Below are 27,087 nucleotides of genomic sequence, written 5' to 3' on the forward strand. Positions count from 1 at the left end.
TTCATATATCTGCAAAAATGTGTTTATTTGACTTATTTTAACTTTCCTTTGTTTAAAATTGTATAGTAATTTTTTTATAAAAATAAAACATTCAAATTATAATGGTCGTTCCAATTTTTTAAAGTTTCATTTCCTCAACACTACAATATAAAAAAAATAAAATTAATCTAGCGAAATTTGGAATCGAATATCCTTTTACAAAAAAAAAACTCTTTGCGTTGTTGTGTACCGTAAAACGGGGTGACTTTGATAGGTTTGCGTTTTTTCCCCAAAATGAAGAGTACAATTAAAATACGTAAGGAATGGTTTAGAAACATACTGACCGTGGTAGAGAAGTGTTCAAAGTACCTCAAGAAGAACTTTTCATAAAATGTTGACAAGTTTAAAAAGTTAGTTAACTATAGTTTAGAAAATGTTGATGAAAGTCATTATTTTAAACTTCTCAAAGTGTCATGATTTTCTCAATGAACATGATTTTTAATCGGAAAACGGATTGAATTTTCGGATTCTTTGGACAATTTTCCACTTGGAGAAGGTTAAAAAAGTTTGTAAAAAATAAATAATATGTGTTTTTGATACACAATTATAAAAACTCTCTAAATTTATAGGCAATTTCAGTTGAACAAATTTCATGTAAAATGTGAAAACTTGTGATTCGTGCTTCGAATTCAGTATAAAATGCAATATAAATCGATAATTTTATAAACAAAACTAGTTTTAACAAATTTCAGGCAAAATTCCGACTTTTGAACAGTTTTACCTAAAATTTATATGTATTTTGTTAAAAAGCTTATAAACTTAGTTAACTAAATATAAACAATGATTTCTTTTCTTAAAAACTATATCAGCTACTTTAGTGATGGTACAGTTAGCGGCAAATAAAGTTTGAACATCTTAAATATGATTTTAACATGAAAAACTATGACTATCAAAGTCACCCCGGAATTAAAACTAAGAATTTTTAACGTAACTATTTTTCTAAATATGATTGAAAAAACTTTTTTGCCAAAATAGTGCATGGACTTTGTGTGGCCTACCCCAGTACATGTTTTAAAAATAATAATCTTGAGAAAAACCTTGCCTGTTGGAAAATATTCTAAAAACAAATTGAAATCCTATCAAAGTCACACCGGTTTACGGTACCTTAATTTAAATATTAAAAAAATATTTCAAAATGATTTTAATCGCACACAAAATTTAAAAAGGTTAAAAACTATATTTAAATTTTTTTTCAATTCGTTATTCTTCGAAATTCAATGTTTATGAAAAAATATATTTTTTGCTCTCTTATTTCTTAACTCATTTTGAGACATTTTTTATGAATATATTTGATGAATAATTTGATTTTTTAAGCTTTTCTTTAAAGTTTTATCGCTTAAAAGTTGTTCTGGAAAAATACATTAGTTTTTGCTTACTTATCTTTTTGTACAATTTTACGAAATGGATAATTTTGTTTTCTTGCACCATTTTTCAGTTTAAAAATATCAATATTGAAATTATAAGAATTAAATTCAAACATGAAGAATGTTGTTATAATATTGTTATAATGTTTTTATAATATGTTAAAACGACGTTGGGCAGGCCTGCTTTAACTCGTCATCCCAAAAAAATCTATATGTTGATGGATAGCATTAAAAATGCAGTTTTTTTTTCAAGACTGTTCCTCAATTCAAGAGTAGAAACTGGGCAAACCATTTTTTGAATTTGTTTTGAATTTTTTTCTAAATCCAAGATGGCGGCCAAAATGGGGGAGATGAAATATTGAGAAATTGAATTCTGCAATTATTAAGGCAATAGACCATTCAAATTCGACTAAAATTGGCCGCAGAAATCGAATTGGATGTTCAAAATAAGGCAAAAAATACGATAATTTTTTTTTCGTTATTCCATTATCCGAAGTCCCATACAAACCTGCGGATAATCGAAACATCGGATAATCGATTCTGGACTGTATTTAACTCATGTATGGATTATTAGAAGAAAAAAAATGAGTAGAGTTCTTTAAAAGTAAGTCCTCAATTTTTATTAAGTTAGAAAAGCAAAAAATATCTAACAATGAAATTCATTGAATTACTTTACATCTTTGTAAATTGTTTAAATTTGCTTTAAACATCATCTCAACATTTGACATCAATTATCGAATTATACAAAATTAGGGCAAGATTTTTGTATCAAATTAGATTTTTTTTGTTCATCATGGAAGTTTAATTCTTGCAAAAAAAAAAAATTAAATTTCAACAAACATGATTTTTTGAGACATCTTTTTAAATGGTGATCTTTGCCTATGAAGGCTAGAAGTTCTGTGAAAGAAGCAAACAAAGTGTTATAGATTATGGATTTTTGTTATAAATTCTTACATTCAGTTCATTTTAATTTTCAACAAATAAACTCAAATACATGATATAAGAAATTAGTTTTTCCTGAGCCCACTCAAGCTCATGATAATTAGTATTCGGCTGCACGTTGCTAGAGAAGCTCATCAATCTGTCACCAGGACAAATTAATTAATTTCATTCCAATCACCGTCGACCGCACCGGAGAGCGGCTTTTCCCCTAAAAGGTTAAACGTGTGTCGGGCTCAATTGGTTGAACCCCGCTCCAACTCCACCCAAAAGGCTCGTCCAAAAGTGGGGACAGGTGTAAAAGTGTCTGACCGAGATTAAACGCCGGCTATTATTTGATTAGGAGCACACAAAAGCACACCGACACACCTGGGAGCACAACCACACAGTCTGGATCGGACCGGACCACACCGGATGACGGTATCCGTGTCTGCCTGTGGTGTCAAATTAAGGGAAGGGGAGAATCCTGTTGCTTTCAAGAGCGTGTTCCACTTTGTACGTAATGCCTTTTTTTCTGGAAAGAGAATGGGGTTGGAGATTGGTTTTATTTTATTTATTTTTTTGTTTCAATTTAAGCCCCGGTTGGAAGTGCTTTCAGCTCCCGTTTGTGTAATCCTCGGCCAGGGATTATCTGCTTTTCATCCTGGAAGGTTTATTGTGACATCTGTTTTTCTCTCCGTTGCCTGATTTTGTTGCGCTCTTGGTGATCATTTCCGATTAAAAGTGACAATGTTTGCAGAATGTAAACCCAATGTCGATGGAGACGCATGGTAACCAACTGAAATTGCGCTCAAAGGATTCCTAGAAAAGCATTTCAGATCTGACGTAGTCGAGTTCGTATTTAACAAAACGTAAATAAAATAAAATCAATATCACGATTCAACAAGTGTTCGAATTCTACGCGTTTAAATTTCAACTGCGCAGGAATCTGATTTGTTTTGTTTTTTTGTCAACCATTTTGTTGCTGGCAATATACGGAGAAAGCAATCAGGGCAGATTTTTTTCAACGATAGGAGAAAATCAAACTCCAAATTTAATTGGAAAGTGAGATCAAACAATTTGTTTAATGCATATTGCGGTGTATGCATGTTCATTGGAGCTGTTGCATTTGACGAGTGAAAAAGTCTGATTTTTTAAAGGAGATTTTGGTTTGTCAAACAATTTTACATTTAAGATTAAATTGAAAATTTATAAATAACATATTTTGAACTATTGGTTGCCTGGAATGACTTTTGTAGAACGATATTTTCTATATTTTTAAACTTAATTTATAAAATGAAACTCAACAAGAAATATGTAAATAATTCATTTTTGAATGACCAAAATCTCTTGAACTTTAGAAAGCACATCAACCATTAAAAATAACTGTTTTTTTTTAATAAAACTGCCATAAACCGGGGAACATTGATAACCTTTTAGATTATCCGCAAAATGAAAAGATCAGTTGAACTTCAGTTGAACTCTTCACTTTGCGGAAAAATCTAAACCTATCAAAGTCAATCAATATCACCCCGGTCAAATCACAAAATAACTTTGTTGAATAAAGGATGGTCGACGTTTAGAATGTTTCTAAATATCTAACTTTTTAGGAATATTTCTAGGAATTTTTTCGACTTCTGAATAATGTTGAGCATGCCCTTTGTTGAAGAAATTAAAATTTCATCTCACCATCTTTTACGATTTTTTTTTCCAACGGAGAACAGCAGAGAAACCCTTAAAAATGTAAAAATATTTGTTTGTCTGTGCTTTTGCCCAGCCCAGCTTTTCTCTTACCCCTGAATTGCTACACTCAAAACTGATTTTTGAGAGTTTGCTCTGAAATTGTACGATGAATGTTGGTGTCTAAGACAAGGTTTCTTGGATTGGCATTCTCACCAACTTTCTTATATATAAAATCTAAACAATATTCCTGATAAGTTAAAATTTGTCAAACACCCCAAGCGTGAACCACCCTAATTTTAATTTTAAACAGCTCAACTAATGGAGCATTCTTTTGTTACGTAACGCAGTTGAGGGGGAGGGGGGGTCGAAGGCCGTGCAACACTCCATACAAAAATTTTGTAATTTGTATGGAAATTTTGTTACGAGGGGGTTGGGAGAGGGTCAAAAAAAGAACGCTCTCTAACCTAATTTTGCAAGTATACAAGGATTGTTCATTTTTTTAAACTTCAGAAAATTTAAATTTGAGGGATTTTTTTTGTATTTTATTCGATCACTAAAAACTAAAAACAACTGTTTCAGCTTTTTACATGTGGAGGGTCGTCCAATCTTTATCAATTCTCAGATGTAGGACCTTCATTAAATTTAGAACAACTTTCCCGAAGACACCATATTTTTAAGATTTTTTGCAGAAAACCCGGATAAAAAATTACCATTTAATTACCATATTGGATCATACAATGACACTTTGAGAAATGGTAACTATTTGTGAAATCGTTTTTCAATTTCCCAAAATTAAAATTTAACTATATTAAACTATTTGTGAACTGTTTGATTTAAGGTTACTTTTTGCCAAATAGTACTTAAACCATTTATTTACCATACAACAAACAGTTTTTTGACGAAAATAGTACTGAGTTTTTTAAGGTTACCATTGCTAACCACCTTTATGCCAGATGGTTAAACCATTTGTGAGATAGTAAAAATTCATGCCAACCATATAAATACCATTTTTAAAATAGTAGTCAAACATTTTTGGAAATGGTAGTAACAATTTAGTTTAAAGTTCAATTACCATATGAAAAAAAGTTTTTATATGGTACTTTTTTATGCGGGAAGTTATTAGCTTCCGAAAAGGACCATTCTTGCGCGGCCTGAAACAGTTGCTTTTTTCCATACATTTTGACGATTTTTTCCATACAAACTTCAAGCGATTAGAGGGATGGGTTCCCGTGGTCAGAATGAGCTCAAATTTGGAATTTAGCCTAGTTATGGACCAATCGTTGATTTCTGGGGGTAGCCCCGAGAAAGCCCGGATTTGGGCCACCCTAATATACACACTCATTTTAAATTTTCGTGTTGGGCACAACTGATTTTTGCGGCAGAAAAATGGCGATCTTCGGCAAACTAACTGTCTTTTTTCAGACGCTGAGTTTTCGGCAGAATGACTCATAATTTATTTCTGCTGAGCGATAAGTTGTTCTGATTCCGGCAAAAAATCTGAGTGTGTACACATTAGAGCGGCTCGATGTAGAACAAGCCTAACAACAACCTCTTAAAATTTTGATGAATCTAAGCAGATCCACAAATTAGCATTTTTTTGCAATTTTAATTTCAGTGCAAATTGAAAAAATTATACAGTGGCGTTGAAATTGAGAAAATTAGCTTAATGCCTAGTCCGCCTAGTAAAAAAATTTAATGTGCCCAAAATTGGTCCAAAATTGTTTAAAAAAATCCATGTGCAGCCAAGTTCATATTTTGATTGGCTTTTTTTTTAGTTCTAAAAGTGCTCCATTTCTCTTTTACATAACCATGAATTGCTACGAATGAAAAAAAGTTGTGTCTTTGACAGAATCGCTTCAATGCCAAAAACTTACATAAATTCACAAAAATATTCCTTAAATCAACAAATTTTCTGAAACACCCTAATCATGAACCACCCTATGACTCAACCAAGCCAATAGTTGCCCACTTGCAACATTTTTTTTTTTCAGTAGCAAAGCATCAAAACTCTTTAGGACCAAATCAGGACCAAAAATGTATAAAAAAACACAAGTTTACCATAAATTAATAAAAATGCTATAGATTCTTACATTCAGGTTTGTAATAAAGCCTCATATCAATCTCAACTTCTCGTCTTTCCACAATCAACAAACACTATTAAGTCCTGGTTTATTATGGAAAGATGATCGCAAACGTTTATTACCCTAATTAGTACGTAGAACCGTACACCGAAACGTTCATCCGGCTTGCGTATAGAAATATTAGCTTAACGAAACTGATGGTTTTGGCACGGTATGAGGAAGTTTTCCTAACGATTTTCCTCCTCATCTGATAGAGCGCCAAACCAAAGGTCTAAGCATAGAATGAGATTCAAGACCAGTGACAGGGTTTCCTAGAAAATGATATTTTTAAAACTATTTTCTACCCTACTTATGAGATTTCAAATTTTGATATTTATTTTATGTTGTTCTATGATTCGCACGCTACATTTATAAGTTCATTTTCCGACGTGGCTGACAAGCTAATAAGTCATTTATGGTATATCCATATCAAAATGGCAAGCATAACTGCTGGAAGATTACAGGATCTTTCACTTCATCTGCAGACGTTTTCCGCATTTAGGGGAGCTGCACCAATTTTTGGTATAGATTTCAACTAAAATGGAAAAAAAATGTAGCAAATCATCACAGAAAATCTTTAGGCTGTACTTTTGTCTTTTCCCAAAACAAAATGAGATTGCAATCTTGCCCATAATGACAACCTCTTCCGTAGCGTGACACGGCACTAACTTCTCTAGCCTGTTCACAGCTAATTATTTGCCATCGTCCCCATCGGAGGTGGAAACTTTCAGGGTCACATTGCGTGCCAACGTGTCATTAGCCTGCTCCTCCTCTGCTCTGCAGAAGGCGGGGTGGCACACCGTTGACAACCATCCGTCGCACGCCAAAGACGATCGCAGTAGTCGTCTGCGTCAAATTTGCCAAATTGGAATTGATGCTCCACGGAGGAGAAGCACTGTGGAGGGCGACGATACGCCTCGGTGATTAAATTTAAGTGTCATTTATGCTTTACTTTTTTTGCTGCTAAGGTAGAGCTTTTAAATCAGCTTAAATATTGCAAGCAGCGGAAGCTGGAGAAACATGAGGCCGTGTGGGGTTCCGCGAAGCGATGTTCATTTAAAATTGAACCAAAAACGGTAGCAGTTTCATCCTGTTCTCGGAAGAGAAATATCTCTGAATGGAAACAGGACTGGGAAAAAAGACAAAAGCAAGACTGCGACTGACATGTTATGAAAAGTGTGTTTTGTTCTCATATCAAAAGGGTAATGGAGACTATACTCTACACTAGGGTGGCTCGATAAGCAATACAAATATTTTCTGGTCACAATCAGGCCTCGCAACAACCCCTTAACATTTGGGAGCGATCTAAGCAGACGGCTACCCGCAAATCAGTGCAATTTTATGGGAATTAGCATGGAAAACCCCAATTTTTTGTTATTTGTTTTTTGTAATTTTCATTTTTCCAATTGAAAAGTGAGCAAATTCTCTAAAACTTTTCCGAAGAAGTGATGTTTTTCTCGAATTCTTCGAATAATCAAGTCTGGACTGCGTATCGTCGGTGCCGATCTAACTTGTCGCACGTGCATTTTGGGACAAATTGAGTTAGAAACGCCATTTTGTGCAGCTCACAATGCCTCACCTTTTTACCTTCACAGATCCCCAGAATTCGATTTTAATTCTGAGATATTTAATAAAAATCGAAAAAACTCCGTGCACTTTTGTCACTTCTTATATGAAAGAAGTTTCAATCTTATCGTGCTATCTTGACACACTCTGAAAATGTATGAAAGTGCGGCAAAAGGCAAAGAAAATTCAACCAAACTTCAGCACAGAATGATCAACCAAACAAAACGTGGTTGTTTTTATTTACATTGCGTGCTCTAGTTTTTGTTTATTCAAGGTCAAACATTAAAACGAGTTTTTCTTGGAACGTCAAAAAGCGACGTGCGAAAAGTTAGCTTTTTACAAAACATAACCCCAATCCCTTATACGCAAGGTCATCCCAACTCGACCTTCCCTCACATTTTCCACACAAAGGAGAATGGGCGGATTTGGTCCAAGGATGTACACGAACGAGAGAAACTTTATTCGAAAGATCTTGCCGAGACATGAAGAAAAGTCTTGTGGATGAACCCTCTAAACCCCGGAGTTCAAAAGTTACAAGTTGTTGAAGTTTGAGTATTTTGGGTAAAAATGTACAAAAAAAATCGTATTTTTGCTATTTCTAAAATCACTCATAAAATCCTTATTTTATTATGGAGATCGATCATCGTGACTTCATTCGACGCGTATCAGCGAAAACTATGAGTTCTGGTATGTCTTAGCATGATTGGAACATGACTTCTCTTGTCTTTATACGTTTGAACCGTTTGTGCAAGAGGCTTACCATAGAAACAAGTCGAAACTTGAAGATTTTGAAAACGGATCCTACCCAGATTGCTTCAGTTAGGATGGAAGGCTACAGTGCATTGTTGTAACAACTTATTGAGATGTTCTGAGTCATCCAAGAACTCCTTGGAGTTAAGACCGGTGGGTCTACCGCCGTAACAGGAAAGAGCTCAGTGATTTTCTACCACTGATTATAACCGCATAGCTTCAGTGAGTATGGTAGACTACTTTATAAATGTTTTGAAATGTCCAGGGTCATCCTAGGACTCCCTGGAGTTTAGATCTGTGGGTCTGCCACCGTAACAAACACAAGGTCAGTGATTTTTTACCACTGATAATAACCGCATAGCTTTGTAAATGTTTTGAAATGTCCATGAGCATCCTAGGACTCCCTGTAGTTAAGATCTGTGGTTCTACTACCGTAACTAGCAAGATGTCGACTGGTATTGCCCACACGGATCATACACGCATAGCTTCAGAGTAGGTTAGATTACTTTACAAATGACTTGGGCTGTCTTGGATCGCCTAAGGACTCCCTGGAGTTATGATCTGTGGCTGTTAACTCCAGTGAGTCCTGGGATGACCCAAGACATCCCAACACATTAAAAAAGCAGTCTACCATACTGACTGAAGCTATGCGGGTATGATCAGTGGTCAAAACAGGTAGAAATCTTGATTGTCACGGTGGTAGACCCACAGCTCTTAACTTCAGTGAGTCCTAGGATGACCCAGGACATTTCAAAACATTAACAAAGTAGTCTACCATACTCACTGAAGCTATGCGGTTATAAACCGTGGTCAAAAATCTCTGACCTCTTGCTTGTTACGGCGGTAGACCCACCGGTCTTAACTCCAAGGAGTTCTTGGATGACCCAGAACATCTCAATAAGTTGTTACAACAATGCACTGTAGCTTTCCATACTGACTGAAGCAGTCTGGGTAAGATCCGTTTTCAAAATCTTGAAGTTTCGACTTGTTTCTATGGTAAGCCTCTTGCACAAACGGTTCAAACGTATAAAGACAACAGAAGTCATGTTTCAATCATGCTAAAACATATCAGAACTTATAGTTTTTGCTGATACGCGTCGAATGAAGTCAAGATGATCGAAATCCATAATAAAATAAGGATTTTATGAGTGATTTTAGAAATAGCAAAAATACGATTTTTTGTACATTTTAACCCAAAATACTCAAACTTCAACAACTTGTAACTTTTGAACCCCGGGGTTTAGAGGGTTCGCCCAGAAGACTTTTCTTCATGTCTCGGCGAAATCTTTCGAATAAAGTTTCTCCCGTTCGTGTACATCCTTGGACCAGCTCCCATACAAATTTGCCCATTCTCCTTTCTGAATTAATAATCAAAGTAAACCCAATTACCGACAAAATATTCAGGCAAGTTCATCTTTCTGCACGTGGTTCGCCGTTTGCTCAAACAAAAGACAATTAAATAAGCCGAAGTTGAGCAATTCTGGAGCTTTTTTTAAAAAGGTCCAATAAACCAAATTTTTAGTTTTTGCTTTTTGGGTTTTTAATACCCCTGACTCAAGGCAGTTTCAAAAACACCCAAAATACAAAAACTTAAAATTTGATTTATTGGACCTTCTCAAAAAAAACAAACTCCAGAATTTGACTTGCTCGTGTTGCACATAGAACACAAGTTTTTTTGTCCCGCAAAAGTTTTGATTTTGACATTCCTGGACGGGGAAAAGTTTTAAATTGATAGCTCAAATATACTCTGCCTTACGCCGCTCTGCATGATAAATAGGGTCGTCATTTGGGGTGGCAAGTCGGAGTGTTGTACCACGGAAACTCCTCAAGGTAGGCAATCGACGTCAAATGGTTTCATTTTATACCGGGAAAACTTTTCACATCTCGTCAACGATTGCAATGAGTAACTTTTCCCGGGGTTTGTGGTTTGGGAGTTTTGATTTTGGGGTGTGTGGCATTAAGTTTGCCGTTTTGAGTTCTGAAGGGACAGAGTCGAGTGTAATCGCAACGAATTGGGTCCTAAAATGAAGCTTAGATTGCTGATATTATTGTTTACAGCGATAAAGTTATTTTTCTGAGTACAATGACCCTTTGTACGACCACAAAGAGTTTAAAATGGATTTTTAAATCAATTTTGAAAAATTAACCTCGCGGTCCTTCTTGACAGAAAAGCTACTACTTGACAGCTCATTCCAAGGGGACCATAGTTAATCCATCGGAAAAATGTTGTCCTGTCAAAAAAAAATTTGCATTAAAATGAAAAAAAGTGATCAGAAATGGTTTTTAATCGTGTTTTTTATCGTTGTACATAAAAATTGACATAGGGCTTTAGTACCCAATTGCAAACGAAGGTGAGCAAGCAAAAATATTTCTATATACATATAATTATTTAACTATAAAAGAATGTTCTCCAGCATAAATTTATCAATTTTCGAAATTTATGTAGCCTACAATAACACTCGGTGTAATTAAACCTTACAAGCCCTAAGCACCGTTCCCAGAATTCAGTAAATTTAACCAACTGTTTCTCGGAATTCCAACGATTTCTCCTAGAATTCCCGCCAGCATTTCTTTGAAGTGCCCCATTGTCCCGTGTTATTCGACAAGCCATCATCAACAGACGCAGCTTCTTTCGACACAATTGGGGAGATCGCCCCCAACACTTCTCCACCCCCTGACCATTTTTCCTCCCCGTGCCAAAATATTAGTGTCTGCTGTCAGCTCAGTCAAGTGATTTTATGTTTGATCACATGATAGCGATAAGCTTCGGAAGCTGACGACAGCTTCTTGGCTTTGGCTTCACCAGGCAGGCCCACTCTCACTGATTAAAGGCGGCAGAATTTATGGGATATTTTTGGCATCGCGGGGCAGATCGTTGCCTGTGTAGGACCACCCCCGCTTTTGGGGTGGGGGAATTTGGTAGTTGCTGAATATTTGCTGAACAAAACTTAACGGTTTTCAAAAAATGAATAAGATTGTATTAAGAAAATAGATCTTAAAACATATTGTTTTAATTTAAAAAAAAAACCTAAGGTATCATTTAGAAATTAACCGTCTACTGATTTTGATTATTATTATTCTTGGTCAAGAGGTCATTTTTAGAAAAAAAAATCCCTTATTTATTTTTGTTATCTTCAGGCATGGTATTTTTTTTATTAAGGAGTTAAAACTGAAAAATGTATTGAAAACACATTAAAATTCAATTTAAAAAATTAAATTCAATTAGCGATCCTTTTTTTTCCTTCATACAAAATTACAGAGTGTTATGCCCATTCTAATTTTGAATAATGGTAAAAAAAGAAGATTTTTATTTTATTGAAAAAGCGTACTCAGCCAAGACAATTTAAAAATACTTTTTTTTCTTTTCGAAGACTACAAGCATATGAGCAATTCTCTACGAAATCGGTCTTTTTTCTTCAATTTTAATTTTTGTATTTTTTAATCCGACTGAAACTTTTTTGGTGCCTTCGGTATGCCCAAAGAAGCCATTTTGCATCATTAGTTTGTCCATATAATTTTCCATACAAATTTGGCAGCTGTCCATACAAAAATGATGTATGAAAATTCAAAAATCTGTATCTTTTGAAGGAATTTTTTGATCGATTTGGTGTCTTCGGCAAAGTTGTAGGTATGGATACGGACTACACTGGAAAAAAATAATACACGGTAAAAAATATTTGGTGATTTTTTTATTTAACTTTTTATCACTAAAACTTGATTTGCATAAAAACACTATTTTTATTTTTTTTTATTTTTTGATATGTTTTAGAGAACATAAAATGCCAACTTTTCAGAAATTTCCAGGTTGTGCAAAAAATCTTTGACCGAGTTATGAATTTTTTAATCAATAGTGATTTTTTTCAAAAAATCGAAATTTTGGTCGCACAAATTTTTCATCTTCATCTTTCGATGTAAAATTGAATTTGCAATCAAAAAGTACTCTAGTGAAATTTTGATAAAGTGCACCGTTTTCAAGTTATAGCCATTTTTATGTAACTTTTTTCAAAATAGTCGCAGTTTTTCATTTTTTTTAAATTAGTGCACATGTTTGCCTACTTTTGAAAAAAATATTTTTGAAAAGCTGAGAAAATTCTCTGCTTCTTCGGACTTTGTTGATACGACCTTTAGTTGCTGAGATATTGCAATGCAAAGGTTTAAAAACAGGAAAATTGATGTTTTCTAAGTCTCACCCAAACAGCCCACCATTTTCCAGTGTCGATATCTCAGCAACTAATGGTCCGATTTTCAATGTTAAAATATGAAACATTTGTGAAATTTTCCGATCTTTTCGAAAACAATATTTTCAAAATTTTCAAATCAAGACTAACATTTTAAAAGGGCGTAATATTGAATGTTTGGCCTTTTTGAAGTGTTAGTTTTGATTTGAAAATTTTGAAAATATTGTTTTCGAAAAGATCGGAAAATTTCACAAATATTTCATATTTTAACATTGAAAATCGGACCATTAGTTGCTGAGATATCGACATTGAAAAATGGTGGGCTGTTTGGGTGAAACTTAGAAAACATCAATTTTCCTGTTTTTAAACCTTTGCATTGCAATATCTCAGCAACTAAAGGTCGTATCAACAAAGTCCGATGAAGCAAAATATAGAGAACTTTCTCAGCTTTTCATAAAAAATTTTCTTCAAAAGTGGGCAAACATGTGCACTGCCCATGATCGCATAAATGTCCCATATGCATTTTCGTCACTTTTGAGTTATTGATGCAGTTTGGTTCAAAATCGTGTGCTCTTTCAAAAGAGCCTATAACATCCAGTACTTTGTTCTAGAAATCAGGAGGAAATCCAGTTTTTTTCGTGAAAACTTAACACGTAGCCTTATGTGTGGGACAAACTTGTTTAGCGTTTTTCTCAGCTTGCTGTTTTTGCATATGGGACATTTATGCGAACATGGGCAGTGCACTAATTTAAAAAAATGAAAAACTGCGACTATTTTGAAAAAAGTTACATAAAAATGGCTATAACTTGAAAACGGTGCACTTTATCAAAATTTCACTGAAGTACTTTTTGATTGAAAATTCAATTTTACATCGAAAAATGATGTTGAAAAATTTGTGCGACCAAAATTTCGATTTTTTGAAAAAATCAGTATTGATTAAAAAATTCATAACTCGGTCATGATTTTTTGCACAACCTGGAAATTTCTGAAAAGTTGACATTTTATGTCCTCTTAAACATAAAAAATATAAAAAAAATTAAAAATAGTGTTTTTTTGTAAATCAAGTTTTCGTGATAAAAAGTTAAATAAAAAAATCACCAAAAATTTTTTAACTTGTATTATTTTTTTCCAGTGTAGTCCGTATCCATACCTACAACTTTGCCGAAGACACCAAATCGATCAAAAAATTCCACCAAAAAAGTTTCAGTCGGATTAAAAAATACAAAAAAAAATCGAATGACCGAAATCCTAGAGAACTGCTCATATTCCAAATTTTCTTTTGAAGACTTTAAAAATTGAACATCTTGCTTTTGTTACATTTGATCTACACGCTTTCAAAGATGCAAATTGATGAAAATTCTTCTAAAATTTGAATAGTAAAAAAAACAAAGGCATCAGGTTGAGTGCAATGAATGTTAAAAATTGCCAATGAACTATGAAAAAATACATTTAATATTTTGAGTTCTGGCTTTAAGAAAACAAACAGCATCTAAAGGAATTTTTTTTCTAGAAAAATATTTTGAAAATTTCGATAATCAACTCCTACATTCCAAAGGGGATTTTTGATTCAAAAATGTTAAACATATATTTTTTCAGAAGATCAGAAAATTCCAAATGTTGAATTTTTCACGTTGAAAATAGAATTATAAGTTTCTGAGATATCGGTGCTAAAAAATAAATGGCTGTTTGGATGAGACTAAAAAAACATAAATTTTCTTGTTACTTTTTCTTTTTTATCTGTTTATCAGCAACCAGAGGTTCATTCTAGAGTTTTTTTTAATAGGTCATACAAACATATGAAAGACAATAGCGTTTAGGACCTTAAAAAAAAAACTTTGGAAACTTTGGAAATTTTCTCAACCTTTCGCAAAAAATATTTTCAGGATTGGATAATCATGGACACTATTTAAAACAAATCGAAAAACTGGAATTTTTCAGTTAAAATGAAACTATATCTTGAAAACGAACATTTTTTTCAAAAAATCGATAGCAATTTTTTCCGTGCTTTTTATGGCTCAAAAGTTGCGGTTTATGTCTCCTAAAACATAAAAAAAAATTAAAATATTTGGATTTTGGGAAATTTATTTTTTGTAAACAAGTTAATTAAAAAATTATACTTGTCAAATTACCCCAAATAAGCTAAATTGGACCTGGTGTAACTTTTGCCGCGTGTGTGTCACACATGTTATGATGTCGCCATGATTCAAGCGCACTGACTCGACAAATTTTCGAAAAAGGAAGCACCCACCAAAGACGACCAACACCGTCTTTCCATTTTCAACTTTATGAGATTTTCTCGGAACTTTTGATTTCAAAGGACTCGTTCACTTTGCCGCTGACGGTTCACATTTGTATTTGGTTGCATACCTCCGGGCGGGGAGCCTTACTTTGTGCCTACTTTTCGGCTCAACACCATAATCAAATCAAGGTCACACCGCAAAACATCTGCGGGGGACAAACTTTTCGCGTTTTCATTCACAAATAACCTCAAAAGAAAAAGCTCGCCTGTCCCAGCTCTCGCCTATTTGTGGAAAGCGGCCCACACCAGACAGGACGGCGACGTCGGCGTTTTTGGTTCGGTGTGCTTTTATGTGGCCTACAAACAGGGGTTGGAGCTAGCGCCAAAAGTTATGCGTCTGACCTGGATTCGGAAGGGCAGATTAGAGCCGATTCCGGTGTTGATTTGCTAACGAGGGCGCGCGGTCCCGTGAGGTCCGGAAAGTTTTCGGAACACAAATGTTTATGTTGTTTGTGTCGGAAAGCCATAATTACTTGCTACAATGAGAATAACTCTTTATAGATGGACTCAAGCCATGCCATCAGTTGTTGGTTGATTTAACGGAAAACTTTTATTTAGGTATTTGACTAATTTTGTAATAGAAAAAATAGAACCTCTTCTACTTGATTTTCTAAATAATTTAAATAATCTGAACTCGAGATCCAATTTTTAATAATCATATTTCTATATATACTCTCAAAAAAACACAGGCCAACTCAATCGAATTCATATTCCTTAAAGTTCAACTTTTATCAAAGAAAACTGTTTAATTAAAAATGCACGATCATATTTTAAATAACTTTTCCAGAAAAAATCCTTGATTTTTTTTAAGCAAAATAATTTTTGTGATAGCTTTTTTCAGAAATGATTTAGCAATGGAAAATTTTACGAGATATCGTCAGTTGAAATGAAGGCTATAAAAATTTAAGTGACAAGTCATGGTACTAACATTTGAATGAAAAAAGTGTTTTAAAATACATTTTGCCCTAACTAATGCAATCATTAGTTTTCAAAATATCTAAGTACATAAGACAAACAAAATTTATCGCCGAAAAAAAATATTTTTGCAACGCTGTACAATGGAATTTTACAAAAAATTCTGATATTTTTAAACAATCTTGAACATGTTGAACACAGGGCAACCCGCAACTCCGAATTTTTTTTGAAGTTTTTCGAAAAAACAAATGTTTTGCCCCTTGATTTTTTAACCGATTAAGAAGGGGGGGAGGGACATAAACTTTGAAAACTATTTGCAACGGCTTAAATTATCGAGATTTTTCAACATTTCGAAAGTTATAACACACATTTTTGAAAATACTTAAAATTTTCACAAAACTACGTATTTTCGGAAAAATACAAAAAAAAATAGTTTTTTACAATATGGGTATCAAATGATCGGGATTTTTTAATACATTTAGATAGTTATTACACAATTTTTTGAAAACAGTACAAAATTCCCGAAAATAACGTATTTTCGAAAAAACCCAAAAATTCATTTTTTATAGAATAGGTATCAAATAATTGGGATTATTTCATAAATTTCAAAAGTAATAACACAATTTTTTGAAAATACTCAAAATTTTCATAAAACTACGTATTAAAAAAATACTAAAAATTTCTTGAATACAAAGAGACAAGTTGTTCCTTTAAAAAAACGCTCAACCAAACCATAAAAAAATCAGTTTTTAACTAACAAAAATTCCAATTATATGATACACATATTATAAAAACTGATATTTTGAGTATTTTTTTCAAAAGTACGTAGTTCTGTGAACATTTTTAGTGTTTAAAAAACCAACGGAATCGTATGAAAAGTTCCCAATCATTTTATACCCAATTTGAAAAAACAACAAAATTTTAGTATTTTTTCAAAAAGACGCAGTTTTGTGAAAATTTAGAGTATTTCACAAAAAAAATATTACTAACGAAATGTTTGCAAAAATCCCGATCATTTGATACTTATATTTTCAAAAAGCTAAATTTTATAGTATTTTTTCAAAAATACGTGGTTTTGTGAAAATTTTGAGTCGTTTACAAAAATATATTATTACTAACGAAATGCATCAAAAAATCCCGATCATTTGATACCCATATTTTAAAAAACTGTTTTTTTTGTATTTTTTTGAAAATACGTAGTTTTGTGAAAATTTGGAATATCTTTAAAAATTGGTTGAATAACTTTCGAATGTATGAAAAAATCCCGGTCATTTGATACTCATATTTCAAAAAAAAATAAATTTTTAGTATTTTTACGGAAATACGTAGATTTGTGAATTCTTTTAGTATTTTCAAAAATGTGTGTTATAACTTTCGAAATGTATGACTCGATAATCCGAAGCCTCGGTTATCCCATGTTTCGATTATCCGAAGTTCGATTCTTGTTTTTCTTGTTTTGAACATTAAATTCGAGTTCTGCAACCCCATTTTAATCAAATTTTAATAGTTGATTGTCTATTTAAAAAAAAAAAATCCGTGGCCTTCGGATAATCGAGTCTGTACTGTACCAATATCTCAGAAACTGGTCCTATTTTCAATGTTAAAAAAATGAAACATTTGTAAAATTTCTGATCTTTTCTAAACAACTATTCAAAAAAAAATTGAAATCAAGACTCACATTTCCAAAATGTCAAATATTGTATATTATCAAATAATGATGTCCATACGCATTTGAAAATATGTAAGATTTTAATTGATATCACCGTTTACAACTCACCGATCGAAACAATACCGTTTACTCTCTGAGTTCAAAAATCGCTCTTTCGAGAGCATTAAAGAGCGCATGGTCTTTTTGTGCGTCACCACGAGTGCGCTCCTCTCACAAGAGAACGAGAGCTCCATAACACTTTATTTGAAGGAACTCGAGCATAGTACAAGAAGGAGCGAACAGCACATGACGGTCAAAACAAAAATCGTCATCACTTTGACCTCCCTGTCTGCATACCGCTCCCCCTCGTCTAATCGTCTGACTCACCAAACCGGGGGGAATTTGCTCGCGAAGAGGCAAAGAGCACACAAATACAACAAAGTTGGCGAGCGAACGAGTTGTGAGGCTGAGCTTGCCGAAGCGAGTTTCGCGCGAACCTCGGTCAAGGCAGGACGTCGAGGAGACACGGTCTTTGAGCATATACTTTGTGCGACGCGCGCTAATTGTGACCAAATTACACTTCCCCTGCGGGAATGTGAATACCTTAACGAAGGAGCACGTGCTCTGGAACAATAGAGTGACAACAACAAAGTGCTCTTTTGAAAGAGATAGAGAAAATTTAAGCAAATTCCTTAATTGGATGCCTCGCCGCGGAGTCGGCCAGATGTGTGAATTTAAATTGAATACAATGTTGCACATTGTTTTGGCCTCGTTCGTTTAGAAGAAAGAAGATAAGAAACACGCACAGAACATCCGCAAACAAAGTAGACGACGACAGATTAGTGGGTAAAAGGTAAACAGCAGTGTTTAATCAATAATCTAAAATTGTCCAGCTCAAGTTTAAATTGTGACACAATTTGAGGAAAATAGTCATCTTTGTGCACAGTAGGCTTTAAATTTGATTCATTTAAAATTGACAACAAGATCAAAAGATTTTTGACAACAAGAAAAGTGCGACTTTCAATACAGGAGTATCATTTAAAGTGTTGGTGACCACGTGGTTTCGGTTGGAGTCAAGGTTTCGGGTGCAGGTGCAGCTGGCTGCAGTTCCTCGATTTACAGAGCGCCACTCGCGTGGAAGCAGACGTGCATTCCAAGCAGAAACTGCTTTGTTGCATAATTTAACGAAAATAAATTGAAAGAGTTATCGAAGGCAAGTGAGTTAATTTGGATGCGTATCGAAATTTTGAAATTTAAGAAATGTACAGAAATATAATGCTGAAAAATAAGAAATAAGACACAGTACTCCACTAAGCATTTAGTAGTTACAATTGTTTAGATTAAAAAATATTTTTTGGAGATGATTAATTGCAAATATTTTTTACAATCAAAATTTCTAAGATTCAAGGTTGTTAACGATAAAATTATCGATAGAACTATCGTTATCGTTATTACGATAATTCTATCAGCGATAACCTTATCGGCGTTAATGGATTTTTGAAATCTTGCTAAAATTTACTGAATTCAACCATGTCATGTTAAATTTTCAATGTTATCATTGAGAAAATATTTTTTTTTAAATATGTAAATAGTAAGGCCGTTGCAAACATTTTTCAATCAAGGGGGCAAAACAATATTTTTTGGAAAAAACTTCAAAAGTCTGACCAACAGAAGAAAATATGAAATGCATTTTCCTGCGTATTAAATCATAATTAGCATGTCTGGAATCGATCCAAAAAAAATTGAATGTTTGTGAAATCCCGCAAAAAGTTTCGTCAGTATAATTACATAATTTGAAAACTAATGATTGCAAAGCAACTGAGCATGTGTTAAATGCATTTTGAAACGCTTTTTTCATTCATATGTTGATAACATGGCTTGTAATTTCATTTTTTATATTTTTTTGCCCCCATAAACACAAAAAATATTTCCAACGACCTAAGTTTCTAAGTATTTATACCCAGAATTGTACCCAGAAAATCAAATTATTCGCTCTACAGCATTGCCTTGGCGTTCTCGATTGCGAGATTCCTACTCGAAACTAGGTGTTCGAAGGCTTGATTGTTGGGGCAATTGCAAACCTCTTTTTACACCTTAGCTTCCATCCACCCCGGGATTCGAACTGACGACCTTTGGATTGTTAGTCCAACTGCCTGCCAGCGACTCCACCGAGGCAGGACCCAGGGAGACGACTCCTACACCTGGACTGAGCTAACGACCTAACCTTTTTTAGGTTAGTCCGGGGCCAACATTTACTTCCCTTCCGACGGAAGGCGTGATCAGACAAATCTCGTCTCGAAAAATGCCACCGGGACCGTCTGGGATCAAACCCAGGCCGACTGGGTGAGAGTCAATCACGCTTACCCCTACACCACGGTCCCGATTTTTTTTAAAGTACTCAAATTTTCAAAATTTGTTATCAATATCAAACGAAGCGAATTTTTTTCGAAAGTATGTACTCGAATTTTATAAATTTGCAACATTGGTAGCAATCGAAGCAAAATTTGTTATGAATTTTTACTTAATTGAGTTTTTATTTGTTAAAAAACTATAATTTTCACAAAATACAATATTTTTTTTCGAAAATACTCAAATTTAATACATTTGCAATATGGGTATCAAACGAAGCAAAATTTGTTATGCAATTGCACATTTTTAGAGTTTGTTTTGGGAAATACTGAAATTTTCATAAAATACCGTATTTTTTTAAATACTAAAATTTTCAAAATTTGCAATATGGCCATCAAACGAAGCGAAATTTTGAATGCACTTTTACTTTATTAGAATGTTTTTTCGTAAAAACTAAAATTTTCGTAAAAAAACGTTTTTACTGAATAACAATAATCAAATTTTATAATTTTTTTATATGGGTATCAAACGAAGCGAAATTTGTTATGCATTTTCACATTATTAGAGTTTTTTGTAGAAAATACTATTTTTTCTACAAAATACAGTCCAGACTCGATTATCCGAAGGCCTTGGCAAAATTTCACTTCGGATATTCAAAACTTCGGATAACCGAATCACGAAAAAAAATGTTTTTGTTGTCTTATTTTTTTATTGTCGAGCTTAGGTATGACCCCTAAACTACGCTAAAATGATATAAAATTTTTAAATCCGAGATGGCGGCCAAAATGGCGATGATAAAATATCGAAAAAAAATCTTTTTTTTATTATTTTAAAGGCATTCAACCATTCAAATTTGACTAAAATGGGGTCGCAGAACTCGAATTTGATGTTTAAAGTAAGAAAATAAAAAAAAAATCGAAAATATTTTTTTCGTTATTCGATAATCCGAAGTTCCATATAAACCTTCGGATAGTCGAACTGCGGATAATCGAGTCTTAACTATACCGTATTATTTCGAAAGTAATATTTTTTGCATTTTTTTTCAATTTCCCAAAGTTTGAGAACGATTGGTTCAGTCCTCACTTTGAGCAAAGCGATTCAATTTTCCAATTTTTTTTTGTATGGGAAAAATATATTTTTTTGAATTTTGATATTTAAAAAATCCACGTTTCACGTAAATCTAAAACCGGATTCATATTAAGATGCTATGGAAGATGTTTTACAACTTTCCCGAAGAGATTATGGTGCTAACTTGTACCTATAAAAAAAATACAGCTTGTTCAAAACTCGTCTAAAACGTGTTTTTTGCTCGAAAATCACGTTTTAGACGAGTTTTGAGGACGCTGTATCTTCTTTCAGGAGCAAGTTAGCACCATACTCTCTTGAGGAAAGTTGTAGAGCACCTTCCATAGAATCCGAATATGAATCCGGTTTTAGTACAGCGTGAAACGTGGATTTTTTAAATATCAAAATTTAAAAAAAATTCCCAAACAAATTTATATGGAATATTAAAACGCTTTGCGCAAAGTGAGGACTAAACCAATCGTTCTCAAACTTTGGGGAGTTATTTAGGACCCCAAAAGGAACTGAAAAGTTGCTGTGCTCACTAAATTTGGACAACTGACAATGAAGCATGCAAAATTTCGCTTTGCGTTTCTTTTTAATTTTAAGAGTACATTTTTAATATTATTGAAAAATCATGAATTTAAAGAAAACATTTCTCCGTTAGAAAAAAAATACTGTCCAACTTGTATGGGGTTCAAATATTGCTATTTTTTGTCCTCTAAAACATAAAACATTTCAAATATTTTTTGAATTGCTCTCATCATAATCTACAACTTTGCTGAAGACACCAAATCGATCAGAAAATTCATTCCCGACAAACAGATTTTCGAATATTTACATAACAGTTTTGGACATGGACAACTGCCAAAATTGCATGGAGACTTGTATGGACAAACCAATAATGCAGAATGTTTCCTTTGGTGATACGGAAGCTCACCAAAAAGTTTCAACCAAATCAATAAATTATAAAAAAAATCGTCGAGAATTGATTTTTTAACAAACGAAATTGGCGAAAAAAGTCAAAGTTTTATTTATCAAACCGCAACTGACCCAAATTCTCCGAAAATGGGTTAAGGTCAGGGCACCGTCCCAAGTTGGCACACAGTCACAATGCTCTTTTATGCAACTCTTGGCCAAAACCATAAAGGCGAAAAATATGGGAGGTCAAAGAGAATAAACGCTCTTCGGAGATGCTGCACTGGATAAGTGTTTTCCTGAACCCTTTTCGTGCTGAGATACAACACGAAAAAACAGGAAGAATAGCCCAGTCTCTTTTGCTTCATGTGACCTAGAAAAAGTAGGTCGAAGCTCGGAAGTTACCCCCTTCCGGAAACTTTTACTTCTTCTTGTGAATTTATGTCTTAAATTGTCGACTCTTGGGCAGTTGGTCACCCATAAAAGTCCATCTTGTACCACCACGAGGCTATTAAAAAGTTGACGAATGACGAACGAGCTGCTGAATTGTGTTCGCTTGGCAAGGTCGCGAAACGGCTTGTGAAAGACGAAAACTGGTTTTCAGGCCAAGTTTTGTGAGGAAGTCCCCTCCTGCTTTTCTTGATAATGACTAATTTTGGTGCACACGTAAAGTCACAGACAAATGGATGGTGGATTTATATAAAATGTTATTGTAGGTACGTGATATTTAGCAAATTGCTACCCTGCCAGCTCGTAAATTCTTATCGATTTCACAACTCACGAGGGGGTTCCAATTAACACGCGACGGTTACACGGCTCAGCTGCTGTTGTGATGTGGTTTTGACTTGACTTACTATAAACAGAATAGAATTCACATGAAATTGAAAACGGCAAAACCGTCTTATCACCGGGCAGAGACCGGGATTATGAATGGGGAGATTCGCTTTCAGTGACAAGTGATGCGTGATTAGAGGTTAAGGGCAAAGCGCATGGTGTCGACTAGGTCAACATTTATGTAATTTTTGTAATTTTTGTAATTTTTGTAATTTTTGTAATTTTTGTAATTTTTGTAATTTTTGTAATTTTTGTAATTTTTGTAATTTTTGTAATTTTTGTAATTTTTGTAATTTTTGTAATTTTTGTAATTTTTGTAATTTTTGTAATTTTTGTAATTTTTGTAATTTTTGTAATTTTTGTATTTTTTGTAATTTTTGTAATTTTTGTAATTTTTGTAATTTTTGTAATTTTTGTAATTTTTTAATTTTTGTAATTTTTGTAATTTTTTTAATTTTTTTAACTTTTGTAATTTTTGTAATTTTTGTAATTTTTTGTAATTTTTGTAATTTTTGTAATTTTTGTAATTTTTGTAATTTTTGTAATTTTTGTAATTTTTGTAATTTTTGTAATTTTTGTAATTTTTGTAATTTTTGTAATTTTTGTAATTTTTGTAATTTTTGTAATTTTTGTAATTTTTGTAATTTTTGTAATTTTTGTAATTTCTGTAATTTTTGTAATTTTTGTAATTTTTGTAATTTTTGTAATTTTTGTAATTTTTGTAATTTTTGTAATTTTTGTAATTTTTGTAATTTTTGTAATTTTTGTAATTTTTGTAATTTTTGTAATTTTTGTAATTTTTGTAATTTTTGTAATTTTTGTAATTTTTGTAATTTTTGTAATTTTTGTAATTTTTGTAATTTTTGTAATTTTTGTAATTTTTGTAATTTTTGTAATTTTTGTAATTTTTGTAATTTTTGTAATTTTTGTAATTTTTGTAATTTTTGTAATTTTTGTAATTTTTGTAATTTTTGTAATTTTTGTAATTTTTGTAATTTTTGTAATTTTTGTAATTTTTGTAATTTTTGTAATTTTTGTAATTTTTGTAATTTTTGTAATTTTTGTAATTTTTGTAATTTTTGTAATTTTTGTAATTTTTGTAATTTTTGTAATTTTTGTAATTTTTGTAATTTTTGTAATTTTTGTAATTTTTGTAATTTTTGTAATTTTTGTAATTTTTGTAATTTTTGTAATTTTTGTAATTTTTGTAATTTTTGTAATTTTTGTATTTTTTGTAATTTTTGTAATTTTTGTAATTTTTGTAATTTTTTTATTTTTTTTTAATTTTTGTAATTTTTGTAATTTTTGTAATTTTTGTAATTTTTGTAATTTTTGTAATTTTTGTAATTTTTGTAATTTTTGTAATTTTTGTAATTTTTGTAATTTTTGTAATTTTTGTAATTTTTGTAATTTTTGTAATTTTTGTAATTTTTGTAATTTTTGTATTTTTTGTAATTTTTGTAATTTTTGTAATTTTTGTAATTTTTGTAATTTTTGTAATTTTTTTATTTTTTTTAATTTTTGTAATTTTTGTAATTTTTGTAATTTTTGTAATTTTTGTAATTTTTGTAATTTTTGTAATTTTTGTAATTTTTGTAATTTTTGTAATTTTTGTAATTTTTGTAATTTTTGTAATTTTTGTAATTTTTGTAATTTTTGTAATTTTTGTAATTTTTGTAATTTTTGTAATTTTTGTAATTTTTGTAATTTTTGTAATTTTTGTAATTTTTGTAATTTTTGTAATTTTTGTAATTTTTGTAATTTTTGTAATTTTTGTAATTTTTGTAATTTTCGTAATTTTTGTATTTTTGTAATTTTGTTCGTTTTGGTAATTTTGGTAATTTTGGTAATTTTGTCATTTTTGTCTTTTAGTTTTTGTTTAATAATTGAATTGCCACCCGTATTGCAGACAAATCGGACAAAGATCAGTGGTCCATCTAATTCAATACGGGTGGTGTTCAATTATCTTTAAAACAATTATCTTTCTTCAAACTTGCTCGACGCACACACCAGAATTTCATCCAATTCAACAAAGTTCACAGACGATGACGACCAAGTTCAACAAACTGCTCCCGCTGCTTGAGTTTCCTAAGCCCAATTGAGTTAACGTTATACGATTTCTCAGAAGCAAAAAAAAGGAAACTTTTCTTTCAACCTTATCCTACACGTGCTCCGACGGGCAGATAAAGCTCCTTTATATCGTAATCAACCTGCCAAAACCAGCGCCACCACCACCACCAATATCGTCACCGTCCTCGCTCTTCGAAGAAAAGAGAAAGCTTATTATGATTAATTTCAACTTTTCGCTTAAGTTTGATCGATGTATTGCGTTAAAGTTTGCTTCTTCTGCTGCCTCAAAGGAGAGGGGGGACACGTGGGGCAAAACCGACTACTCCCACACGCAGCTTCTCATTCGAAAACAAAAAATCTCTCTCATTTTCTCATTACTTTCATCCAGCTTCTCATCGGGCCGGAAAAAAAAATCATAAAGAAAAACAATACAGGTGCTGAAGTACGGAACGGATGGCCGGCTTTGCGTCCCAGGCGGCCCTGCGGTCCCGGTGGGGCGACCTCGTGGACAGTGGTTCCGCCAGCATCGAAACGTCCGAGGTGTCCCAGGGGCTTAAGAATGTCGTCGGATGGCTCAAACAGGTGTTTCACTACCACGCTCACTCAGTCACACCCACACCCACCACAACCCACAAACCTGTCGTAGTAGCGCTCACCCACCCACTTATGTTTTGCTAGATGTTTATATTTCAAAAATCCTTTAAATTCTTGAAATTTCTGTTGCAAGCAAATCAATGTACCAATATCACAATTTCAGGGTATGTTTCAGGAAGCAAGGATCTTACAAGCGACGACATTTTTTAATATTTTGTCATTTTAAATATTTTTCGAACCTTTATTATAAATTTATGGAAAAACTAAACTACAAGCCCTGTTATTTTAAAATATTTCAAAAATCAGTTGAAATTTAAAATTTTAAGCGAAATCTTAAAACATTCAAGCAAAAAGTAGATAAGTTTATGAAATTAATTTAAAAATATTAAAAACTTTTTATTAAAACTATAAAAAATGTAACGTCAATTTCTCGACCTGTAATCCCAAAATTTAATATTTGTAAAAGTACTCCATTTGATTTAAAAGGCATAAATAAACGTTATTCAATGTCAACAATACCATGTCAAAAAAGCAGGCTCAAAACCACAAGTGATTCAAATTTGGCCTAAATAATTAGACCCAGATTTTTTTGTTACACAAGAGCTTTAAATAGAGATGGCCTTTCTCATTTAAAACTTTAAAAAAAGTAATTTAAAAAAAAAAAAACTATAAAAATGTGTTCAATGACAAAAAAACGAACTCTCAAAAAGAGGCCCCGTTCCCTATTGAATTTCAGTGAAACTTTGTTCAAAGTGGCAGTTTTGATCCCTGATAACATTTAAAAAATCTTTAACAATTTCCATTTTGAAAAAAAAAAAAAATCTGATATGATTGAAAAAAAAATTAAAGATTTGGAAATCATGACTAACACTCAATAGAATGTAACATTGTTTTTTCTTGTTTTGAAATGTTAGTTAGTTAGTTATATTTTTTAGTTTAAAACAAATACCGTAAACCGGGGTGACATTGATAGGATTTCAATTTATTTTTGGAATATTTTCCAACTGTTATGTTTTTTTCAAAACTATTATGTACTGGGGTAGGCCACACAATGTCCATGCACAATTTTAGAAAAAAAATAATATTGCTTAGAAAATAGTTGCGATGAAAATTCTTATTTTAAATTCCGGGGTGACTATGATAGTCATTTCTCGTTAAAATTAGATTTAAGGTGTTCAAATTCTATTTTTACGTCAAATGTACCATTGCTAAGGTTGCTAATATAGCTTCTTAGAAAAAAATCAATGACAATAATTACTTTACTAAGTTTAAAAGCTTTTTTACAAAATACATATAAATTTTAGATAAAATAGTTAAAAGTCACTATTTTGCCTGAAATTCGTTAAAACTAGTTTTATTCATAAAATTATCGAATAAAATTGCATTTTAAACTGAATTCGAAGCACGAATCAAAAATTTTCACATGTTATATGAAATTCGTTCTACTGTAAATCCCTATAAATTTGAAGATTTTTTAAAATTATATTTCAAAAACCAGAATATATATTTATTATTTACAAACTTACTTTACCTTCTCCTAAAAAAAATATTTCAAAAACCAGAATATATATTTATTATTTACAAACTTACTTTACCTTCTCCTAGGGAAAATCGTCCGAAGAATTCGAAAATGCATTTTGTTTTTCGATTCTAAATCATGATCATTGAGAAAATCATGACATTTTGAGAATATGAAAATAACGTTATTAATCAACATTTTTTATTTATAGTTAACTAACTAGTTAAACTTTTCAAAATTTTATGAATACTTATAATATTA

General features: G+C 32.3%; 1 protein-coding gene across 4 annotated transcripts in view; it reads left to right on the top strand.

Moving 5' to 3' along the window:
* Positions 1 to 27,087, top strand: part of LOC120419498 (snake venom 5'-nucleotidase) — a 78,729-nt gene that overhangs the window by 6,808 nt on the left and 44,834 nt on the right. For 2 of the 4 annotated variants that reach the window (XM_052710986.1, XM_052710987.1), the window contains exon 1: positions 25,089 to 25,295. The exons of 1 other annotated variant lie outside the window; for it this stretch is intronic. In XM_052710986.1, coding sequence (XP_052566946.1) covers positions 25,167 to 25,295 — 129 coding nt within the window. In that variant the 5' untranslated portion in view covers positions 25,089 to 25,166. Of the gene's footprint in view, positions 1 to 18,511; positions 18,698 to 25,088; positions 25,296 to 27,087 lie in introns of those variants that run through there. One more of the 4 variants, XM_052710989.1, reaches the window with a different exon arrangement.

This window comes from Culex pipiens, chromosome 3, assembly GCF_016801865.2.
Source record: "Culex pipiens pallens isolate TS chromosome 3, TS_CPP_V2, whole genome shotgun sequence".
NCBI lineage: Eukaryota > Metazoa > Arthropoda > Insecta > Diptera > Culicidae > Culex > Culex pipiens.